Source organism: Siniperca chuatsi, linkage group LG10 (genome assembly GCF_020085105.1).
Source record: "Siniperca chuatsi isolate FFG_IHB_CAS linkage group LG10, ASM2008510v1, whole genome shotgun sequence".
In the NCBI taxonomy this organism is placed as follows: domain Eukaryota; kingdom Metazoa; phylum Chordata; class Actinopteri; order Centrarchiformes; family Sinipercidae; genus Siniperca; species Siniperca chuatsi.
Genome location: NC_058051.1, coordinates 29,510,175 through 29,532,833, shown reverse-complemented (window position 1 = coordinate 29,532,833; position 22,659 = coordinate 29,510,175). Strand labels below are relative to the sequence as shown.

The 22,659-nt window shown below is 39.1% G+C and overlaps 1 protein-coding gene and 1 long non-coding RNA gene across 5 annotated transcripts; one reads left to right on the top strand and one right to left on the bottom strand.

Annotated features, from left to right (window-relative positions):
- The first annotated feature begins 62 nt into the window (after positions 1–62).
- Positions 63–7,884, top strand: LOC122882630. Its single transcript, XR_006379410.1, has 2 exons — positions 63–109; positions 3,523–7,884. It is a non-coding gene; the product is annotated as an uncharacterized LOC122882630 (long non-coding RNA).
- mapre1b (microtubule-associated protein, RP/EB family, member 1b) lies at positions 4,542–22,162 on the bottom strand. Of its 4 annotated transcripts, none has more exons than XM_044210212.1 (8): positions 21,983–22,162; positions 18,399–18,529; positions 15,949–16,094; positions 13,243–13,444; positions 13,046–13,155; positions 12,719–12,871; positions 9,839–9,917; positions 9,546–9,747 (listed from the first exon to the last, which is right to left on the bottom strand). In XM_044210212.1, the coding sequence occupies exons 2-7, from the start codon at positions 18,517–18,519 to the stop codon at positions 9,882–9,884; spliced, it is 768 nt and encodes a 255-aa protein (XP_044066147.1). In that variant the 5' UTR covers positions 18,520–18,529; positions 21,983–22,162; the 3' UTR covers positions 9,546–9,747; positions 9,839–9,881. The 4 variants fall into 4 exon arrangements, with proteins under 4 accessions (XP_044066145.1, XP_044066144.1, XP_044066147.1 ...); XM_044210211.1 differs by having other exon boundaries at positions 18,399–18,526; positions 21,983–22,161; XM_044210210.1 differs by lacking the exon at positions 9,839–9,917 and having other exon boundaries at positions 4,542–9,747; positions 21,983–22,161.
- Between the last annotated feature and the right edge of the window lie 497 nt (positions 22,163–22,659).

The window sequence follows — 22,659 nt, the reverse complement described above, 5'->3', positions numbered from 1 at the left end:
TTCTTCTCTACTTTTTTTCCTGTGACAAGGAGAGCGACCAGCAGCCAATCAGAGTTCACGGCGCCTTCGCGTACTCCTCGAAAGCTCCGAATTCACACCACCGACCGCGGTAAATGCTACCCCCTCGTTGCGTTCAAGTGGTTGTGGTTGTAAGTGTTTACAGCTAAAAAATAAAATAAAAAGGGTTTTCTTATACCGGAATAAGTTGTTCTATTTTTGGGAATTTTAATAAGTAAGACAACAAAAAGCTATTTTTTTTTAAAAACGTTTCGCTTCCAATTAATATCTGGGATGTTCATATCTTGTAAACAATATGATTCTGCTTGAAAAATATTATTGCACAAATGTAGATTTTATAATTCTGTTTCATTGGTACAAATCATAGACTGTATATAAAGTTTCTATACAGTCTATGGTACAAATTCATTAAAACTTATATGATTCTTTAGAAATGTACCGGTATTTTAAGGTACTTATGTTACTTAACTTTCATTTTATTATTATTATTCAGTTTCCTCAACTTGTTGCAGTCATGTTACTTGTGATAATTACGTTATGTGGTGCCTGTTTGAATTTTATAAAATAAAATGTATAAGATACAAACAAAATCTCCCAAATAATAACCAATGATGAAATACATTTTTTTTTTTTTTTTTTTTTTTTTTTACATTCGGCTGTTGACGGGTATATTTAACAGGTATGCTTTATGTACACAAAGGGCTCATAGTGTCTGTTCAGTTAACGAAATAAATGTTTTATAAACGAAAAGAATTAAGACAGTTGTTATGATGTCTCTGTGTTGTCAAACACTGTCCTCTATGGATACGATTCTGTATTACATTATTTGAAAGAAGAGAAGAAAATAATTTATTTATTAAACTACAACAAACACACAAAAAACATAAAAATGCAAATTTCTCCCATTACGAAGTGCTTTATATGATTGAATCAGGATTAAAACGTTTCAGGAGGCAATGAGGCAAATAAAATCAGACAATTAAAAAAATAATAATACAAAAATAAAACAAAATACTTAACAATTATATAAGATAAAAACAATAATAAAACAGACATGACATGTTGGAAATAAAACAGCATGTTAGCATTAACAAGAAACGTTTTGAGAAGTGATTTAAAAGATATCACTGAGTGTGTCCGGATAATTTTTACTACTAATATTAGTCTGCTGGTTTCAAGAACTTTTCAACTCTGTGCAAACTGACTTCCACACTATAATGTAAATAATTCAAACTGATGGCTGTCTGGAAGGCAAGTAAACACATCCAGAAGTCTAAAACTCTGCAGCCAGCTTGAGAAACTGGCTGTAAACACGAAATGGTAAGTTGGTAGTCTTTTAGCACCTTTTAACTTTATATAAGCAAAAATCCTTATACATACAGTGTATTTACCTTTCTAGCTATCTATAATTGTGATTAGAGGCCTGTAGGATGGAAGTGTTGACCTTTGAAGTTTGGTCTCGCCAGACAGCAGGTGGCGATGCTGTTCAGCTTTGGAAGTACTTGGCAGCATGAAGCATCATGGGGAATGCAGTTAGACTACGCAGGGCTTTTTAAAGCAGGGTTATCCAGGGAGAGGATGGTGAAAGTGGGAAAACGTGTGATTGAATATAGCAGCGATACCAGAAAGTGTGTCCCTCACTTTATGGATGTGAAGGGTGTGAAAAATTGTAATCTGAAAAGTAATTAGTAAAGTTTCTAGTTTAGATTTTACTTATTTACTTGTGCAGTACAATATTTCCCTCCTTCGATGTAGGGCAGTAGAAGTTTCTTCCTCTCCACATACATCATACAACATGAAGCGTCAGGCTCTTCTTCTTCATTCATTATTATACAGTTATTTTCAACATTCATCTATGCTATTCCAACAAAGCGCATTGCTGTATAAATACAAGATAACATGCAGGGTATTGTTAGATTAGTTGTAGTTCAGTTTCTAGTTTAGATTTTACTTATTTATGTTTTTATTACTTATTTCTTATCAACCTCTGAGAGTTATTGTGTGATTCTTATGTGTAATTTGGCTGCTGTAACAGTCTATCTTGCAAGGATGCATGGATAGACTGTTACAGCAGCCAAATTACACATAAGAATGCTAACTGTGTATATAAAGTAGTTAAACTAGCTAAATGTATATAGTTAAAACTAGCTGTGTATAAAGCAGTTAAACTAGCTAACTGTATATAAAGTAGTTAAACTAGCTAAATGTATATAGTTAAAACTAGCTGTGTATGAAGCAGTTAAAACTAGCTGACTGTATATAAAGTAATTAAACCAGCTAAACGTATATAGTTAAAACTAGCTAACTGTATATAAAGTAGTTAAACTAGCTAAATGTATATAGTTAAAACTAGCTGTGTATAAAGCAGTTAAACTAGCTAACTGTATATAAAGTAATTAAACCAGCTAAATGTATATAGTTAAAACTAGCTAACTGTATATAAAGTAGTTAAAACTAGCTAACTGTATATAAAGTAGTTATACTAGCTAAATGTATATAGTTAAAACTAGCTAACTGTATATAAAGTAGTTATACTAGCTAAATGTATATAGTTAAAACTAGCTAACTGTATATAAAGTAGTTATACTAGCTAAATGTATATAGTTAAAACTAGCTAACTGTATATAAAGTAATTAAACTAGCTAAATGTATATAGTTAAAACTAGCTGTGTATAAAGCAGTTAAAACTAGCTGACTGTATATAAAGTAGTTATACTAGCTAAATGTATATAAAGTAGTTAAAACTAGCTAACTGTATATAAAGTAGTTAAACTAGCTAAATGTATATAGTTAAAACTAGCTGTGTATAAAGTAGTTAAAACTAGCTAACTGTATATAAAGTAGTTAAACTAGCTAAATGTATATAGTTAAAACTAGCTAACTGTATATAAAGTAATTAAACCAGCTAAATGTATTTAGTTAAAACTAGCTAACTGTATATAAAGCAGTTAAACTAGCTAACTGTATATAAAGCAGTTAAAATTAACTGTATATAAAGTAGTGAAACTAGCTAAATGTATATAGTTAAAACTAGCTGACTGTATATAAAGTAGTTATACTAGCTAAATGTATATAAAGTAGTTAAAACTAGCTAACTGTGTATAAAGCAGTTAAAACTAGCTAACTGTGTATAAAGCAGTTAAACTAGCTAAATGTATATAGTTAAAACTAGCTGTGTATAAAGTAGTTATACTAGCTAAATGTATATAAAGTAGTTAAAACTAGCTAACTATAAAGTAGTTAAACTAGCTAAATATATATAGTTAAAACTAGCTGTGTATAAAGTAGTTAAAACTAGCTCCACCTCGAGCAGCTACAACAGTACGATGCAGCTCTAACATTGATGAATCAGTATGAACCATCTAATTTATTATAATTTATCAGTCTGGGGCTAATTTCTGCATAATGAGTACTTAAATGCATGACTTTTACTTGTAATGGAGTATTGACATTGTTTATTGGTGCCGAGAACTTCTTCCACCACTGACTGTGTGTCTGTTTCAGATTAAAGGGAGGGGAGTGACGCTCTGGAGGCCCTCCGGCCGTTTCTGATGTCACCGTTCTGGACTGCTGAGGGTCAAAGGTCAACCACAGGCCTGGACTGCTGAGGGTCAAAGGTCAACCACAGGCCTGGACTGACGGATCATGTGTGCTTCACAACGACTGCTTTGTTTTCTCCGTGTTTACCTTTCATCTCTCCGTATAATCGTGTTCGTCTGATTTGCTGCATGTTTCCTAAGTACATGTGCACTGTAAGCAATTACACAAAACAATTAGGCAAAAGAAAAACGATTTAAAAAAGAAAAGAAAAGGCAGTTACTATCAACAAAGCAGCAGAGAACAACACAGTACAAACATTTCTGCAGACCTTCAAGGCTCTCACTCAAGTAGAAAAATGAAGGACAAATTTGAAGAACTGGCACTTTAAACGTGGTTTTAAGTGAACTATTGGATGGATTGCCATGTCAAAATTTTTTCATTTGTCCAATACTTTGTTTTTATGACCAAATACCTGCGAAACGTTTGCAGACAAACTAAGATGAACATGGTAACAATTACGTTAAAGGGACAGTTCACCCCAAAATCAAATACCGCTCACCTTGTTGTGAGCAGTTTCACGTAGGAACTATTTTCTTTCCACCGGGTCATGATTTCTGGAAAGAGATGTTGCTGTTGAGTTTTGCAATTTTTTTTTTTTTTTGGCGCTTTGATCTCCACAAGCCGAGCGCCATATAGTCCAATTATATATATATATATAAAAAAAATGCAGACATCTCTACGGCCGGTATCTCCAAAACTCGGCAACTCTCACCAAAACAATCTAGATGGATAAACAGCGCTACAGGTGAGAGGTTTTGGGGTGAACTGTCCCTTTAAGCCTCCCAGAGCTCTTGTTAGTACATGAACATTAATCTTATATCTACTGGGAGTTTGACACCTCGTGTGTTCAGCTTCAGCGCACAGAAAAATCAACATGTCTATGACACTGCTGATCTGTACATAAACAAGCAAACAGGCCAGTGTTGACGTGGAAATACTGTTTTATTGTCTGTACCAAACTTGATAGAAGAAAATCGAGTTTACCAGAGTATAACAAACACATCAAAGTCCAGCAGAAACTAGGAGACAGAGAGGAGAGAGAGAGACTCGGGTGGCACTCGGCCCACAGCATCTTATCGGCACTGATGGCCGAGAGGGAAAAGGTCAGAGGTCACACGAAGCACCACCGTTACCTTTAGAGCCATCATTTCACTTTGCTTAGACATTTTCAGCAAACACACACACCTGCATGACTCAAACTGAGGATCATGTATGTTTTATCTTTAAATCAGCCGTGATTAGATGGAGATAATAGTTATGGATCCCCAGAGTGGCCAAAACGTCCGAGCAACCACGAACTCTTTCGGGTGTGTGCGTGTCACTGAAAACGTCCCCAAATAAATCTTGCAGCAAGGTTTCATATCAAACACCACACATATACACACACACACACGGCCCTTCTCAGTAACAACTTACAATAACTCATTTTACTACCATCATTAAACCAGACAGGAGTCGACACACAACTTGAAATACTTTCAGTGACTTGCCAGGAAATCGTCTTGAAGCTGCAGAAACCAGGCGATTGTCAAAACCTCTCCAGACATAATGAAAGGAAACAGTAACAGACTGTTAGGGAGCCAGTGGAGGGAGGGGGTTACATTGGTACTGGGTTCAGTACAGAGGCCACTATGTAAAAGGGGGAGGGGGGGGGCGCATGTGTTCCCCTTTAACATTGCATAACAAAAAGCACTTCTTCACTAAGGCTCGACGACACACTAACTCGTCAGAACTGCTGGAAACACCAAAAGTCGCTGTTCGGGCCTACAGTTTTAAAATGTTCCTGCATTGAGGCGGCTCACAGTGAACAGAGAGGGAAGTATCCACGCTGTGCATTTTGGGATGGATCCCCAAAAGTCCCGCAGTGCGTGTCTGTCCTCAGTGCGCTACGATTTGTCTCGGCATCGACCCAACTTAACGTGAATGGGTTTCCCCCAAACAAACTCCCCTTAGAAAACTGGTTAATATGCTTAAATCTGCCTTTTGCACTAGCAAGTCTGGTACTTAACTCCTTAACAGTACTGTGTAAGTTATTTTAACCAGCTTGGAGCTGAGCAGCATTTAGCCAATATCAATTTGACTTCCAACTATTTGGTTGGGCTTCAGCTTTCAGTGCGTATATTTAGGGAGCACAGCTGAAACTAATTGACCGTCAGGAAACGAATCAGCAACTATTTTGATAATATGAATCATTGCAAAATGCCGAACAGTTGCTGGTTCCAGCTTCTAAAATATGAGGATTTGCTGTGTTTTCCCCCCGTTTTATATCGTTATAAATGAAATATCTTTGGGTTTTGGACTGTCGGTCAGTCAAAACATTCCAATATGCAACTTTCAGATTTGAGAAGCTATGATTGGGCATTTTTAAACTATTTTCTGACACTTATATATATATGAAACAATCGATTAACCGAGAAAATAGTCAGCAGATAAATCGATAATGACAGTGTTGATTAGTTGCAGCCCTACTCATTAATAGACCTTCAGCTCTTTTCTCTGACACAAATAGTCAATAGCCCAAATTAAAAATTTCACCAAAGATAATCCGGACAGTAAGGAGCATTTTGGGGAAACACTGCACGCCCTTTTCAGTTTTTGTTGTGTTGCCTCTGTATTGCAGCACATTAGATTTCAAATTAAGGAGTTAGAAGTTCTGGCTTTCAGCTTTACTTCGATGAGGGGTTACATCCGCGTCCAACGAACAGCAGAGGAAGTGCAGCCCTTATTATACACAGTGGATCAGATTTTGCCGACCCAACTGTGTTGGACAAATTAACCTAAATAAAGTCATGTTTAATATTTGGTCAAATGTCAGTCAATGACCCCCTGAGGTCTCGGACCCTCAGACACTTGGTATCTTCCCTGATAATGCTCGATCAGGCCTTTACTGCAGCCAGATTATGACTGAAACTCACTGGTTGACTCGTCTGTATGATCGATTTCCTGCATTATCCAGAAACCGGGGGACTAGGAGTAAAACGGGCTGCGAGTCCTGCAGCGTTCACCCAAAATTAGTGTGAAAACCCTCAAACTAAAGCTGGAAGTCGGTCAGAACTTGAACCATCATATTCAGAGTTTGATTTGAAATCCAGCGTGCTGGAGGAGAATAGAGACGAGACAAAACAACAACAAAAAAAAATAAGTTACTGCACTTGCACATCAACACACTACAAGGTTGACTGTGACTTAGAAACAAGAAACTCCTTAGTTCAAATCTTTGGAGTGAAAAAGTACATTCTGAACAAAGTATGACTTGAAAATTATTTCTAAAAAAAAAAAAAAAAAAGGGGAGTTGTATTTCTTTAAGATGTGGTTTTACTGAAGGCAACTACCAGAAAATACAAAAAAAACAAAACCTAAAACCCAGGCACCCTCTGCTTTTGTGCAACATTCAACCCTTCTACTCACGGCAGTGTTTGTTAAAGGCTTGTGAGTTCTGCCAGCTATCAAATCACGTAGCTGCAACACTTAAATTCGAAACATCTGCGCGTCTGAGTCACTGGTGGCAAGCTGGTCTATCAGCTGATCGGTTTGTCCAGAGGAGGAAAATGCTCAACTCAGCAGCCCAAAGCCAATTGAAACTTTAATTCCATTCTACAGAATATATATTTTGCAAGTCTGCAGCTGTGATACGAATCTACATTTATGTCACTGTGGAGACTAAGCTGCACCTTTCATCTAACAGGTGGCGAGAAAAACACAAAGAAGTCACCAGAAATCCACCAGTTAAATTCAACTGATGAGCATTCGATGGAAGACAGGCGGTCTGCCGCACCCTAACACATCTGAGCTTTTGTCCAAAATACCTCCAATGTTGTTTATTTTCAGAACACATAAAAAATACGACTAACAGTACAAACATTTGCCCAAAACAGCTGAGACTTACATTAAAGTAAAATAAAAAAAGTTATGAAAAATGTTTTATGAAAAGAAATGTTTTTTTTTTTTAATGAATAAGGCCATTGATAAAGGTATGTACTCCAATAACAAGTTGCTGTTAACAGGGTTTGTGTGGAATCAACACCAGTGTGTTGTTTCAAATTAGGTACAAATACAGTAGAGTACAGTGGAAAAACTGGTCTCAAATTAGATCCACAATATACAATATTAGTATTAAAATTGGTCAGTCGGGGGGTGGAAATGAAGGGGAAAAGGAGACAAAAAGACACCTGTCTTGCATTCCCAAAAAGGAATAAGCCTTCAGTGCTGAAAGTTTCTAACTCACGGATCCCACATTTTATAAAACAGCTTTGGGAAAAACAAAATCCAACATTAGTAACCAGAGCAGAAAATTCACGAATCCACCTGAAGCCCACGAGCCGCTTTCACAGCTCAGGTCTCGACTGTGGTCGGCTACATGTGGTGAACGCACTGATCAGCCACGATCAGAGCTCACAGTGTTTGTAATGTGGCTGGTCTGCATGTCCCGTCGCCGTTCAGGAAGGATTTCTTATTGGCTGGGGGCTAATTAAGGCCCACTGGTGTAAAACAGTGCATGTTCCTTAAAACCGTTGCTACAAAAGAGAAAATCACTGTTTATTATGCAGTTTTTTTTGCACCTTTAACTAAACATTGGCATGTTGATCAAAAGGCTGCCGTCTGCGAAAGCTTTTAACACCTCGTCTCACATGGACGAGAAGAGAAAGCCGCTTTCATGGGATTAAGAATTGCACATTTAGGAAGCCTGAAATGCGAACACCAAGATGGGTGGTGGAAGCAAAAGGACAACTGATCTGCTACAAGAACAGCAACCACTTTCGGTATCCGAAAACCCTTTTCTCTATTGTCGTGACTGGGAAAACAAGTTTCTGCACACGAGTAAAAATCTTTCCAACAGAGTGATCAATTAGTGAGCGTGAGGAAAGACTCAACCTAAATAGAAAACAAATGTATAAAGTTGAGAGCATGACTGACAGGTGCCCCAAAAAAAGGTTTCAAAACATACAACAGGGAAAACAAAAACAAAAAAATAAAAATGGAGTGGAGTGGTGGGGGGTGCGATGTGATAAAACAGTAGCATACATTTACACAAGCTCTTCTGAAGCTGAACAGGACAAAATCAGGATGGTGGCGACAATTAGTAACAGGTGGAAAAAGGCCAAGAGAAGACCCGACTGTTGTGTTGTCCCAGACTAAACCCTGAGCCCTTCAGTGTCAAGCTGCGTGGCTGCTTTTTCCTCATTTCATTTTGCTTAGGAATATATAATCGGCTACATCCGACCGGCAAATGATGTTGGCAGTGCTTCTGAAAGCCTGCTGGCCCGATGAAGTTAAATTTCAAAACGCACAATTAACAGCTAGCATGACTAAAACTGGGACCAGCTGGCAAAAATACTAAATACAGATTTGGTTCAAAATGATGAAAATCTAAGTGTTCTAGTTGGGAATGTGTGTGTTTCTGTTCCTTTTCCTCACTTCTGTGCATGCATCTTCCTCCAAATGAATAAATTTCAGTGTCAACAGGAGAGGCACAAAATGGCGGCAGTGCCATCGAACAAAGACGAGGTTAGTTTGGGACAAAGTGATCAGTGAACTGACAGCCGGGCCGGTTCAGAGGAGGTTCTTCACGTTTGATTTGTTTTAAATTGATTTTTAAACACATACAACCACACACACTCACGCACGCACATACATACATACATACACACACACAGAGAACATCACCGTGTTTTTCACACTAAAGTCCATTACAAAAACCAGATATGTACTGAACGATCTGGTTTTGGGAGGGATGGGGTTACAGGTGAGGGTGGGGGCCTGGGATTCTCGCTGAGTGACAGGTGTGTAGGAAGAAGAGGCAGTGACCGAGGCTTGGTTGATTATTGGTTGAAGATGTTTCAGGACAGAAGGAGCTGAGCTGTTCGGCGGCTGAAGGCTAGAGAAGTCCGGCAGGTTGGGATTTGGGGTCAGGTGAGAAGAAGTGAGGGGTGAGGGGGGAGGGGGGGAGGGGGGGAGACCACAAGTCGAGATCAAGTTTGGTGTTGGATATAAAACCAAACTGGCTGTCTTGGCTTGAAGAAGGATCTCGAGGTGGGTTTGTAGACCGGGGGCGTCTAAGTGAAAAGTTGCTCGCAGTCTTGAATATTAAAACTCCTCCTGCTCCTCAGCATCCGGTATCACGAAACCCTCCTGGAGAGACAAAGAGAGAAGAGAGCGAGATATGAACGACAGGCACCAGAGACACTGTGGAAAAACCTGCAGTTCGGATTTTTACACTTGCCATCATCAAGCTTGTCATCTCTTTGGAGCCAGAAAACCCCAAACTAGGCAATGTGGGTTGAGCCTTGCTGGTTTGTTGTCTGAAAGCCAGGCACACTTGCTAATCAACACGTATACACATTACAGCAGTTACAACACCGGAGTTCCCAACCTTTTTGCACGACGGACAGTTTGTACATTTCACAATTGTATTGAGAGAGAGAGAGAGAACTTTATTTGGTCTGTATCATTGTGGCTAAATTTTAAAAAAATACAGATGGACCTCAGCAACAGGTAGGTGTCTCACACAGATTTCATGTGCTGCTGAATGCTGAAAGGTCGTGTTGATGGACTGGTTACCTGGCGTACTGATGACCTACTTTAATATAAGACTAGAGCCGCAACTATCGATTACAACAACACTATAAAGTGAAAATAGTGAAAAATGGCCTTTATGATTTCCCACAGCCCAAGGTGACGTCTTCAAATGTCTTCATTGTCCGACTAACAGTCCAAAACCCCCAAGATATTCAGTTTACTATCAAGTAAAAAAAAAAAAAACAAACAAACAAAAAAAAAAACGCCCACAAACATAAAATCCTGACATTTGAGAAGCTGGAACCAGAGAATATCGGGCCTCTCTGCTTTCAAAAGATGCCTAAAACGATAATTTGATTATCAAAATAGTTGGCAAGTAATTTTCTAGTCGATTCACTAATCGTTGCAGCTCTAGATAAGAGCCTTATTCAGTAGCCTGTATTGAGCAGCACAAAGAGAAGCAAGCACAGATAAAACGAGAAAAAGTAAAATAAAATAACAATAAAAAAGGAGAATAGAAAAGCAGTCCCATTTTAGCATTTTTAAATCCGTGTGAGAGAACAACGCCATCCGCGATCGATTAACTAGTGGGCAATCTCCCCTGCGGTCTACCGACAATCGCACATGCTCTGCAGAGAAAAATGCAGAGAGACGTTCTCTGGTAGTATGTTAGAAGATGCCGACACGGTGGATATTTTTCCATGTACAGACCAGGTAAAGCAAGAGTGAACACACCTGGTCATTTGGTACCACGGTGGTTTTGATCGTTTCGATAGGTGACGTTGTTAACAACAAGCCTCCTCCACACGCAGCTCAGCTGCTGCTGTGAAAACGGAGTCGCGGGTGAAAAAAATCCAAAAACGCGAGTTTTGTTTTTCTGGGCGACTTTATAAAAGACGAAGAAAGTCAGCAGAGCAGACAGATACAGGGAGAGAGAAACAGAAAGAGGCGGGGCGAGCAGGTGTGTGTGTGTGTGTGTGCGTGTGTTTGGGGAAAAGAAGGGGAAAGCAAGGTGAGCAGATTAAAGTAGTTTGTGAGTAAACACTAAAATAAGGTAGAGAATTAATTAGAATTACAATGGTGAAAGAAGAAATAAACTACAAATAGGGTAAGGCATTCTTTAAAATATTTAAAATAAAAGGTAATTACAGCAAAATAGCATATAAAGTTATATAATAATTTTTTTTTTTTTAAGGGCCGAATCATATTGTTTCCTGGCATCCTGGACGCAAATGTCCCTAGGGATTGAGAACCTCTTCGCTAATGGAACAATAACCACGAAGACACGCATTAAAAGAAGAGAAATTAGCTATTGAGAGTTTAACGTTAAAGCTAGACCGAGAAAACAGCCGTTATTAGCTTATTATATACTTATATACCGTGTACATGTCGGCCGATAAGAAACAAAACATTGCAGTAAAGAAATGCCAGGTTTCAGGTAATCTATAATCCGTCTTCATTAGAGTTTGATTTTCAGCTGTAAAATGTCCCGCTCAGTAACTACTACTTTACTGAGCTATACTACTGTAATATTCAGTCGATATATCGCTCTAGTTTTTTCTTAAATTCTCAAACATCAGCTTTAAAAATCCAGCACTGGTTGGGCTGTACTAACTTCTTGCGCCTCTTGCAGCTGATATACGTTGTGAGCTCATATATATATATATATATATATATATATATATATATATATATATATATATATATATATATATATATATATATATATATAATATATATATATATATAAAAAAGTTAAGTAAAACAGAAAGGGCAAAGAAATACAGGAATAGACAACATGCTGAAGACAAGGGAGACTTGATCAATGAATAGACCAGTTTGTTTGATGTCCGAGGATCCCCCGAATCAATCTGATTTCTTAGATTTTTTTATATCTGGCAGCTTCACTAAATACATAAATCAATTTCTAAAGCACCAACACTACGAACACCCATTAATATAGTCGGGTCAAATTATACCATACATCATATATCAAATTTCATATATTTTCTTTAAAAACTTAAAATACTTTGGCCAAAAAAATATATTTTTTGGAAGAAGCAGGAAAATGTCACACTCAGTGTGCAGAAAACATGCAAAGTCCCTATTCACATGTATTAAATATACACAATAAGTACTGCTGACGACTTCGAGCCTCAGCGAGCGAGCTGCATGCCATTCCTCTGCAGGAATTTACAACGGCATCAGCAGTTGTTAACAGCAGAGCAAATGGGCTTTAATCTGGCAGTGAACTCAGAACATATTGGTTTACAGAGGATATTTTAAAGAACACTCATTAGTAATGTTTACAGCCATATCTTTGTTTACAAACTGCTTCACCTATGCCTCGTTCTATGGCTGACATTATTTTAAGTTTATTTCTTAATTTCAGTCGGTCAAAAAAAAAAAAAAAAAAAGATTAATGGTGGTCCTTAGCTAGCTTGTGGTACATAGTTTGACATTTTTATATCCACCCTTCTTAAAAATCTACCACTGACTCCTTGGCCTTCAGAATGAATTACAGCATCACTAAACTTCGTTTAAAGGGGAAATGCACTTTCATTAAAACAGATTACAAACTCACGTCTGTGGCGTAGAGGATGTCTATGATCCTCTGCAGCGTGGGGTCGCCCTCTCCTTCCTTCTCCTGGCAAATCAGCTCAATGTTCCGCAGCTTACCAAAATAAAAGTCTCTCTCCTTCTCCATGTCCTGAATGGTAGATTTCAGGATCTCCACCTGTGGAAAAAGGTTTTGTTTCTACTTTATCAAGACACACATCAAACTCATTTCAATATTATGTAAAAGTAGTTTAATTTATTTGCTTGCTGTGAAACTAAGAAGTCATTTCACTTTTCAAAAGTGATAGAATATACAAAAATGATTTTTCTTTTTCCACGGTGGTGCGCTGACCTCATTCTGGAGCTCCGCCCTCTCCTCGTCGCCTCCTCCCATCCCCGGCTTCCTCGCGCTGACGTGAGCCAACTTGGGTGCTACCTTGGCAACGGGTGGCCTCTGAGGGGCTAAAGAGACAAGAAAGAGACATTTATTGACAAGAGAAAAACAAATCAATATCGATTTCAAACAGTTACATCAACCAGAGCTCGCACCTTGGCTGAGGGCCTTTTTAGGGGGTTTGTTGAGAGCTGACGTGGAAAGGTTGGGTGTAGGCATGGCATCCTGGCCCTGTCTCGCCTCCACTGGGTCGTACTCCTTCCCATCGTAGTTGGCGTCAAAGAATTTCTTAAACCACTGGACAAACTCAAAGTTGTCCTGGAACTTCCCCTTCACCAGTTTGTCTACTGGAATGATCTGGAAGCAAAGAGAGAGCGAATAAAGACCAGGATGTTTGGACCGGCGTCTGCCTGGTAGCTTCACTGTCAATAGCATGTTGGTACCGTTACTGTGGATACAGTTCACGTGCTTTGGTACAGATACCAAAATTATACCTTTAAGATACTTTGCATTGCTGCGTAAAGACACATTTTCCTACAAAACTTTTTATTTAAAACCAACTCCTGAGGTAAATATATCTGGCTCTTTAGCTGCTAAATTCTCCACTATGTTCACCAGCTAGTCTTTAACTTTATCTGTCTGCTGTTAGCAGGTAGTGTACTGTGGGTTTACCGGAGCTTTCTCTCCGAAAACAGCTGCCTGTTGCGGCTGAAAACGACACTGTGAGAGCGACGAGAGTGAACTGAAACAGTAAAGTTGTGGGCCGGAGAGCTAAACGGTGAGCTGAAACTATAAACCTCCGTAAAGCCGAGGGGAGCCGCAGATTCAGCTGATAATTCTCTGTAGGTTCCTTTCACATATTCAGTGTCAACTTTGGCTTCAAGACTAAGAAAATGCTGTGTCATTACCGACACACACATCTCAGATACTTAAGGTTCAGTGTGTAACATTTAGGAGGAGCTATTGGCAGAATATAATATTTATAAGTATGTTTTCATTAGTGTATAATCACCTGAAAATAAGAATCGTTAAGTTTTGTTACCTTAGAATAAGCCCTTTATATCTACATAGGGAGCGGGTCCCCTTCCAAGGAGACCGCCATGTTGCACCGCCATGTTTCTACCCCCCACCCCAAAAAATTAGCTGGAATCGAAGCCACAGCGAGAAATAAGAGCAGCAGCAAACAACAAAAGAAGTCAGTGGGAAAGGCTCAGCAGTAAACCCAATTACTCAACAATGGAGGAAGCTGACATCATTAGACAATACACATTCACAAAGCATGAACGAGGGTAAAGTCCACAATGCTGACATAATGCCTGGGATTATAACCCTGAACAGCTATGAATACACCGATGTGCCCTTCACGCTCAAGTATCAGTTACACTGATCTATTAAATGAAACACTGTCCAGGCATTTCAAACTGCGCACAGATCTACACAAACTACTTAAAAAACAAAAAATGGACGGCAGGAAGGAAGTTGAACCATGAATAAATTATGGCAGCTTTGTCAATAGTTCTGCAAGCTTCTGCATGTTCAGTCTGAAAACAAATGAGGAAGCTGGATCTGCCCTGCCCTAAATAATGTTTTGATATTGTCAAAAGGCCAGCAAAGATTATTAAGCGTTCAGATCTGTAAGAAGTCCTTAAAAGCACTTCCAAATACACTTAAACGCCTCTGATAGTGAAGAGGGAAACTGAACCTAAAGCAGAGAGAGTAGTTTAACTGCTAGCATACAGGGAAAACATACCTGCCTCTTTTCACAAAAGGCAGCAGCTGAACGATGTGTATTTTAAACGAAACACATGTTCCTGTCAGGTCAACTAGACCAGGATAATTTGATTCTTGTGCACGTTGTGGCAAAAAAAAAAAAACAGGGTTTAGAAAATACAGTCAAGCATTTCAACTGTATTTCTACCTATGAATCGGTCTCATATTACTTCTTGACATATGAACCATTACAGAGTATATAGTATCCAAAGAGAGACAGACGAGCTGACAAAGTGCTGAGAAAAAAAAATGACTCACGATCAGATCAGCAGAGGCAGCACAGCTGGTTGGGAGGGGATGATTCAGTTTGCATTTCAAGCAGCAGTGAGGAACAACTGGTGAAGTTACTCTTAAAATATTTTATAAATACTCTGTTCTAACAACCAGGCCGGGCGATCAAGGGTCAAAACGTTTTGTCTTGTCGAAACAGGGCTGTCAATTTAAAAACTCCAGACTTTAAAAAAAGACTTCCGTTTCTAGAAAGCTGATCTGAAATATTTGGCGTTTTCCACCATTCTTTATGCAATCCACTGTCACGCTACTTCTTTACAGTGACAGAAGAAGAAGAGAGAGTAGTATAGTAAGTATATTTGCAGTGTTTTCTCCACCACAGGAACGAGTGGGCGGGTTGCCCAGTAATCTGGACCAAATGCTCACTAATCCCCAACAACCAGGCAACATGTTCAATTTTCAGTGCTACTGATGACGACTGTAAATATGTCTGCTGCTGTTAAGATACTATTAATGTAATCCAAACACTTCCTGCAGCTGCTCCACATTAAAAGCTTTTCATCAACCAACCACTGGAAGGTTTTTATTGTGAAGCAGCACCGGAAAATGCAGCCATAGCCTCTTATTTTTGTATGCAGATTCCTTGTAGAGCTGGGTATCGCCACCGACTTCCCGGTTCGATATCGATTCGGTTAGGGACATTTCAGTAACAATAACAATTTTGATTGGATATGAAAGATTCTCAGATAACTAATCCTGTAAATTGTACAAGGAACCCTATATATTTCCAGACCGTCGGTACTTGTATGGTGCACCATGTAAGCTGATGTGTGTGCAATAGTTAAGGTGTTGTTACTTACTTTGTCGACTCCCATCTTTTTGAAGGAAACCTGCAGAAGCTTGTAGTTATGGATGTATTCGTGCTCCAGCTTGGCACCAAATTTAACTTTCTTCAGAGGCACCGAGTTGGGAAACAGCATGTCCATGAACTGGCAGTAGGCAGCACCTGGACAAAAAAATTACCCAGAAAAATTACATTACAAGTCCTCATGTCTAATATAGTAAAATCGAGTGTGTACTGCAGGGTTTGTCTACCAAATTGCCATATGATCGGCGCAGAGGGAAAGGTTAGCACTGAAGTTGTCTAGTTGCAGTAAATGTATAGTGTAGGTTACAGTTTGCCCATGAATAAATGCCGATACCCAAGACATTCCCAGGTCTTGCTTCCCAGCTGCTGGGTAAAAGTGAAGGTGGTTTGCATCAACTTCAGGCCTGCAGGAAAACAGTCTTCCCTGTGTTTCCTGACCCCGGTCTGAAAGCTGCAGCAGGTACGCTTAACACTATGCTTAAGTACCTCATTAGGCAGATCATATGATTATAAAACATAGTTTAAATACTAGTCATAGTGATAAACTACTCTTATTACTTGCAAAGCTTTTATTGCACTTTCACTAGCCAAATCACGATGGTAGAGGGCTCAGTGGTCAATGGCTGTCAGCCATGGCATCATTCCCAACCCTAATAAAAATAGAGCTAATTTTCCTTTAAAGTGAGAACAGAGAAAACGAACAGACATTTAATTATTTTATTTACTTATTTTAAAATGGCAGCTGAGAGTTGACTGCCTGGCTCAAGGGTAAGTGAGCGGTATTTACAAAACAGGAGTGCCATTACAACCCCCATCTTAAGATTCACTCCATCCCAAAACTCCTTTACTGATGATTTTAACTAAATTCAGCAGAAATGCACATTAGGGCTGGGTATCGAATCGACACAAAATGTTAAATACTTCAAGCGGATACTGAATGTTAGGTCTTATTCTTCAGTCATGTAACTTCTTGTATGGCTGTTTGTGTTCAGCCATACAAGAACATTCAGCACTTCAATTTTCCTGAGTGGGATCAATAAAAACGTTTTGTTTTTTTTTTTTTATAAAAACATGTTATTTTAAATAAATTTGATTGATTGGTACTGAAAATTACTAATTCGGCAACAGAATTTTCAAACAACACCAGCCCTAATCCACGTGCACTACTTTCTATAATATTACCATTACCCAAACACTACTTTTGTCTTGTTGGGTTTTGATATTGTAGTGCGGTGCTCGTAATACCAAGGTGCACCTGGATGCATCTGCCGGATGACCTGAAAATTATAAAGCAGCTCATTTTCTATAAAAAAAAAGTTGTATTAGTGTAGGGCTTGAGCCCATCCTCACCCGGTCTTTCTTTACCAAAAATCATGTTACAATGTAGAGGGCTTAGTGACAGCCATCGGCGGACAATGGCATCGTTCATCGGCCCAACCCTATATTAGTACATTGCTCAGTGTCTCTAACAGAGGAACCAGACTGTAGATGGTTATTATATTGCTTTTATTTTGTCAAAGTATGTGGTACTTTCTCCCCAAATGCTAGAATATCTTATTTTGACATGAACTCTTAAACTGCAGATGAAAATCCAGTTAAATATATCTGTCCAAAAGGGATTAAAGCAAACTGTGCCGGCATCTGCTGTCCTGACACGCCTTTTAAATTGCACTCAAAACTGAGGGTTTGGATATTAACAAGCCAGACAGAATCTGCAGAAGTACAACACATGCATGCACAGGCAGGTGGGTGTGAAACAAAGGACTGAAGGATATTAGCAGTTCATAAAAGGTGGCCTCCGTCATCCTTTGAATCATCGTTAGCTTATGTATCTGGCAACAACAGCCATACAGGGGGTTTCATCCACTTCTTAAAACAGGGCAGCAGCTGAAAGTGGAGGTCCAATTTACCATCAAAGATGTCAAATTGGCTACTTACATCTGGCTAACCATAAAAACCTCATTAAAAAAAGGGGAAAGGCCACCAATGCTGATGCACTAAATCAGGAAATCTCTCATCCATTTGGTATAAAGAATCAGACCTTCCAAGATAGTAAATATAAGTAATACACTGTGTGCAGTTTGCTAACAGTGATTCAATTCAGTTAAAATTTTAAACTTGGCAAGGTTTGAAACTTTTCAAAAGTTTTCCTAGTGTATCTTTGATGAAACAAACCTACAAGAACATGTTTTATTGGCTCACGTGATTAAAAACAGAAGCTTCAGTGTTCTACTCTCACCTTGTCAACGTATTCTGCATCAGCGGCGACTGACCTACTGTTCCACAACACCAGTGAAGTCACAGTCATGCAAAATATCATGCATGCTTACACCTCAGTTATTTCCCAACACGAACGCCCATCCTGGAACTGTTTCAGGAGGTCTGACAACTGTCAGGTCCTTCCATGACAAGAGATACATTTAAAAAGGAGACATTTCTTACCCGAACACAACATTTCTATCTTGGTGAGGTTCATCTGTAGAGATTCGTTGATCCAGACCAACATGTCATGACGACTTAAGTTGTCACTGGTCACTGAGGTCGAGTACACGTTCACAGCCATCGTCGGTCTGCTGACACAGAGGAGAGGACAAGTGTGAAATGGAGAGAAGAATTTACATGACGACTTGTTTATCTGTCAGAGTTGCTGGTAGAGCAGACAAACTGTCTGGTGACAGGCAAAACGTACCATCACACAGCCGGTGGCTGAGAGTTCATGTGCATTAATGAGACAAGTTTTTGATATTTATTTTTGGGTAAATTGTTATATTAATCAAGTAATGAAAAAAATTTATCTTTAGAATAATCGATAAATTAGTCGTTAGATTAATCGACTAATACAAGAAATAATCGTTAGGTGCAGCCCTACTTTACGGGCGCGCTGCATCTGTCCTCTGCTGTCTGTGTCGGAGTTTGACACACAACCATATGTGTTTTTACATGCGTCTAAACAGTGCCGTGAAACTGACCGTCTTGAGCGCTCCTAGTTTCGTGACACTGTTTACTATACGGGACATCAGATACTCCGCTAAACACTTGCTGCCGGTCCGCTGCAGCCACCTGGTATCACGCCGAAGCGTGCAATACACACGCCGGTCCACCGTGGCAGCATCACGTTTTCAACACGTTCTCATTCTGCAGTCAAGTTAGCAATAATAAATATGCAATGTCTGGTTAGAACATCTTTCAAAACGTCTGGTTAGGTTTAGGCACCAAAACTACTTGGTCAAGGTTTAGGAAAAGACCATGGTTTGGGTTAAAGTAACTACTTCTTTAAAACTATCAACTGTGATTATTGGTTTCACACAGGAAATGAATCCCAGTCTCCTGTGTGAAAGTCCTGTGTTTGACCCATTACTTTCATATTTGATCCTTAAGTACATTTTATAGCAAATACTTTAGTAGAATTTCAAGATCAAGACTTTTTGAGTTGCATTCAGGCTTGAACTGATTAACATTTGATCAATATATTAAAATAATTTTACTTTGAATGTTGCTCTGGCCTCTTTAAGTTTGTATTCAACATAATACCTTAAATTCAGTCCTGTACTTGACCAGTAGCCAATGCAGGGACGCCAGAACAGGTGTGATGCTGTCTCTCTTCCTGGTACCAGTTAGTAGTCTAGCAGTCGCATTCTGCACCAGCTGCAAGCGAGAGACGGCTGCCTGGCTAATTCCCAAATAAAGAGCATTACAATAATCCAGCCGAGAAGAATTTTAGGTGTTAGTGACGATCATCAGGTCGTTGAGAGAGGGAAACTGTTTGAGTTTTGCAATATTTCTTAGGTGGAAAAAGCAACGTATCACAACCGTATTAATTGGCTCGTCAACTTTTAAAACGATCGAAGATCGAAGACTTCTGGCATGGGCATTGGGCGACAGGGGCCCTAGGTGATTAGCTAAAACCCTGATGGAGTTGGAGGGGTCAAATAAAACCACTTCGGTCTTATTGTTGTTTAAATGAAGACAGATTTTTGCCATCCAGTATTTCACATCCTGGAGGCAGTCAAGGAGCGACCTAACTGCGTTGTTGTTGTTGTTATCACCAGGTTCTAATGGGAGGTATAGCTGAGTGTTGTCTGCATAGCAGTGGTAGGAGATGTTGTATTTATGCAAGATTGAGCCTAAAGGGAGCATGTATAAGGCGAATAATATTGGCCCTAAAATGGACCCTTGAGGTACTCCACAGGTGATGGGAGCAGACGAGGAGAAGAGGTTACCAGTTTTGACAGGAAAAGATCTGTCTGTTAGGTAGGAGGTGAACCACTGGAGGGCGCTACCCCAGATCCCGACCGGGCGCTCAAGACTGTCCATGAGCAAGTTTACATCTCATTTTGGATTTGCGTGTAGTTAGAAACCAAACACAGCCCAGCCTTCTTGACGGGGAAAGTGTTGCACTGGCTGACTCTCATCAATCAACACATATAACTTTATACTGATGGTTATTGATATGGTGGCATCCAAAACAATACTTTGAAATAAGATTTAGAATAATTAAGAATTTGTCTTTAACTACAACTAACCAAACCAAAGTCATAATCTGCTGGATGATAGCAGCAGTATCATCAATTACACAAGTCAGAAACAACAAAAAGTGGCAGATCATGTGTGCACAATAATTATTAGACATATGTAATGACATGAGATCTACTCTCTGGTTGTCTACAGCAGAAACCCTCATCCACTGTTCCTGCTGGGGCTCATCTCCATGTCAGGCCAGTTATTTCCTCAACAGCTGAGTGTAATAGCTGAGGGCCTTACAGGAATAACAGTTCTCTTCAAATGTAGTCAACTATTGTACTTGGTTGTGTTGGTGAGAATATTCAATCACATGAGTAGCCTTCACATCAAGGGGTTCTTAATGGCTGTGTTGACAATTCATGAAATAAAAACTGTTGAGGTTGCACCTGTCATTGCCACTGTTTCACATATTTAATAGCGAACTAATGGCTTCTATGTGACTTCTATGAGAGTAGTTGTCAGACAGTTTTCTTTGAATTGCACTGGATTTAAAACATTACAACTCAACAATAAAGAGCAGATGAACTCACATTATTACCACCTTACTAGAGCTAAAACGATTGTCAGTTAATCAACCGTTATTCAGTTATTTTTCATGTAAAATTACCAAATATTATCTGCTTCCAGCTTCTCAAATGTGTTCATTTTCTTCTTTCATGTATTTAATATCGTTGTAAATTTAATATTGAGATTTTGGACCGTTGTTAGGATAAAACAAGCAACACGATGACCTCAAAATGGGTTCTTGAGTGTATTTTTTCCCCCTTTTTCTTTGCTATTTCATAGGCTAGAGGGTTAATCGAGAAAATAATCAGCAGATTGTCAATAATGAAATAATCGTTAGTTGGAGCTCTACCAACTACTTACAGTTGCTAACATTCCGGCTAACAGTTAGCTAAATGCAGCAGGGCCCCGTTAAGGAACTTGGAAGCTAACGGTAGCGGCAGTTAGCCATCTGGCAGGCAACTTAGCTCCATAAATAGCTAGCTTAGCTATGCGGCTACCCAACAGACTGTATGGGCAGTTAAATAATAAGCAACCATCTGACAATTGATAAAATTAGTAGCCAATTTGCTTTGTATTGGTGACCAAGATGTGGTTACAATTAGCTACGTTTCGGTCACTGGCTAAACACGACAACTGGCTAATGTGAGCCAGTTTATCTCACACAGACATTGAGACGTTTAGCCCGCCCTGAAATTCACCAGGCACCCAGCTAGCTTAAATTAGCTTGTAACTGTTAATGCGACACAATTTTAGTATTGGAGTTCGAATACGCTGGCTTTGTCCGCATTTCAACTAACACTTAGCTACAGAAGTGGGCTATATTGTAAGCCCAAGTAGGTATACTCTGGAATCAAACGGACGCATCCCGGTTATGTTCCTGCTAGTCACAAGCTAGCTAACGGCGCATCTTAGCTAACGGAGCATAGCTTCCTCCTCAACCAGGCGCCGTTTCACATGCCGGCAAATAACGCAAAATGACAAAGCGCCGTTAAACCTACCTTGAGTGGATTGACTTTCACAGTTCTTGGACACGATTATTTATTTTTCCCGGCTGTAACCCTGTATCATTAATAAGCCTATCTGTAAGTGTTTCGACGTTATCGCCACTTCTCCTTTTTCTTCTCCTCTTCTTGGCAGCTCACGTTCACTCTACCGGCAGCGGAAGAACTGATTTGATGACGTGAGGACGTAACGGGTAACGCCTAAACGTAACGACGGCGAGAACGTACAGATACAATACAGGAAGCGGAGTGGAAAGGAATATCTTCATTACTAATTTAAACGTAGTAATGAGCAAATTAATAAATAATTGTAGTGAACAATATTCCCAGAATGATAATTTTCTGGTCATTTATCTTTGTGACTTGAGTTGGAAAAAGGCATGTAGAATATCAGAGAAATATTGTATTAGAAATAAGATTAAAGACGTTTCATTTAAATATTTACAGAGAATATATCCTCTAAAGCATGTTCTGCAAAGGTATAAATTGAATATCAATTATTCAATTATTGTGGCTTTTGTTACAGACAACAAAGGACTATCAGTATGCTTTAATTCATTACTGTGTTTTTGTGTACAAACCTGGAGACTGACAGGAAATACTGAGATCACATGAATCACATTTATTCAGTTAACCTTTCAATTATATATTCTGTAAATGTCATTTTCATACAT

Coding starts and splice junctions, on each gene's coding strand:
- mapre1b (XM_044210210.1), bottom strand. CDS start 18,519: ATGGCTGTGAACGTGTACTCGACCTCAGTGACCAGTGACAACTTAAGT. Junction 16,095..18,398: donor GATAGAAATGTTGTGTTCGG/GTAAGAAATGTC, acceptor TTTTTTGTCCAG/GTGCTGCCTACTGCCAGTTC. Junction 12,872..13,045: donor GGGCGGAGCTCCAGAATGAG/GTCAGCGCACCA, acceptor CTTTTTCCACAG/GTGGAGATCCTGAAATCTAC.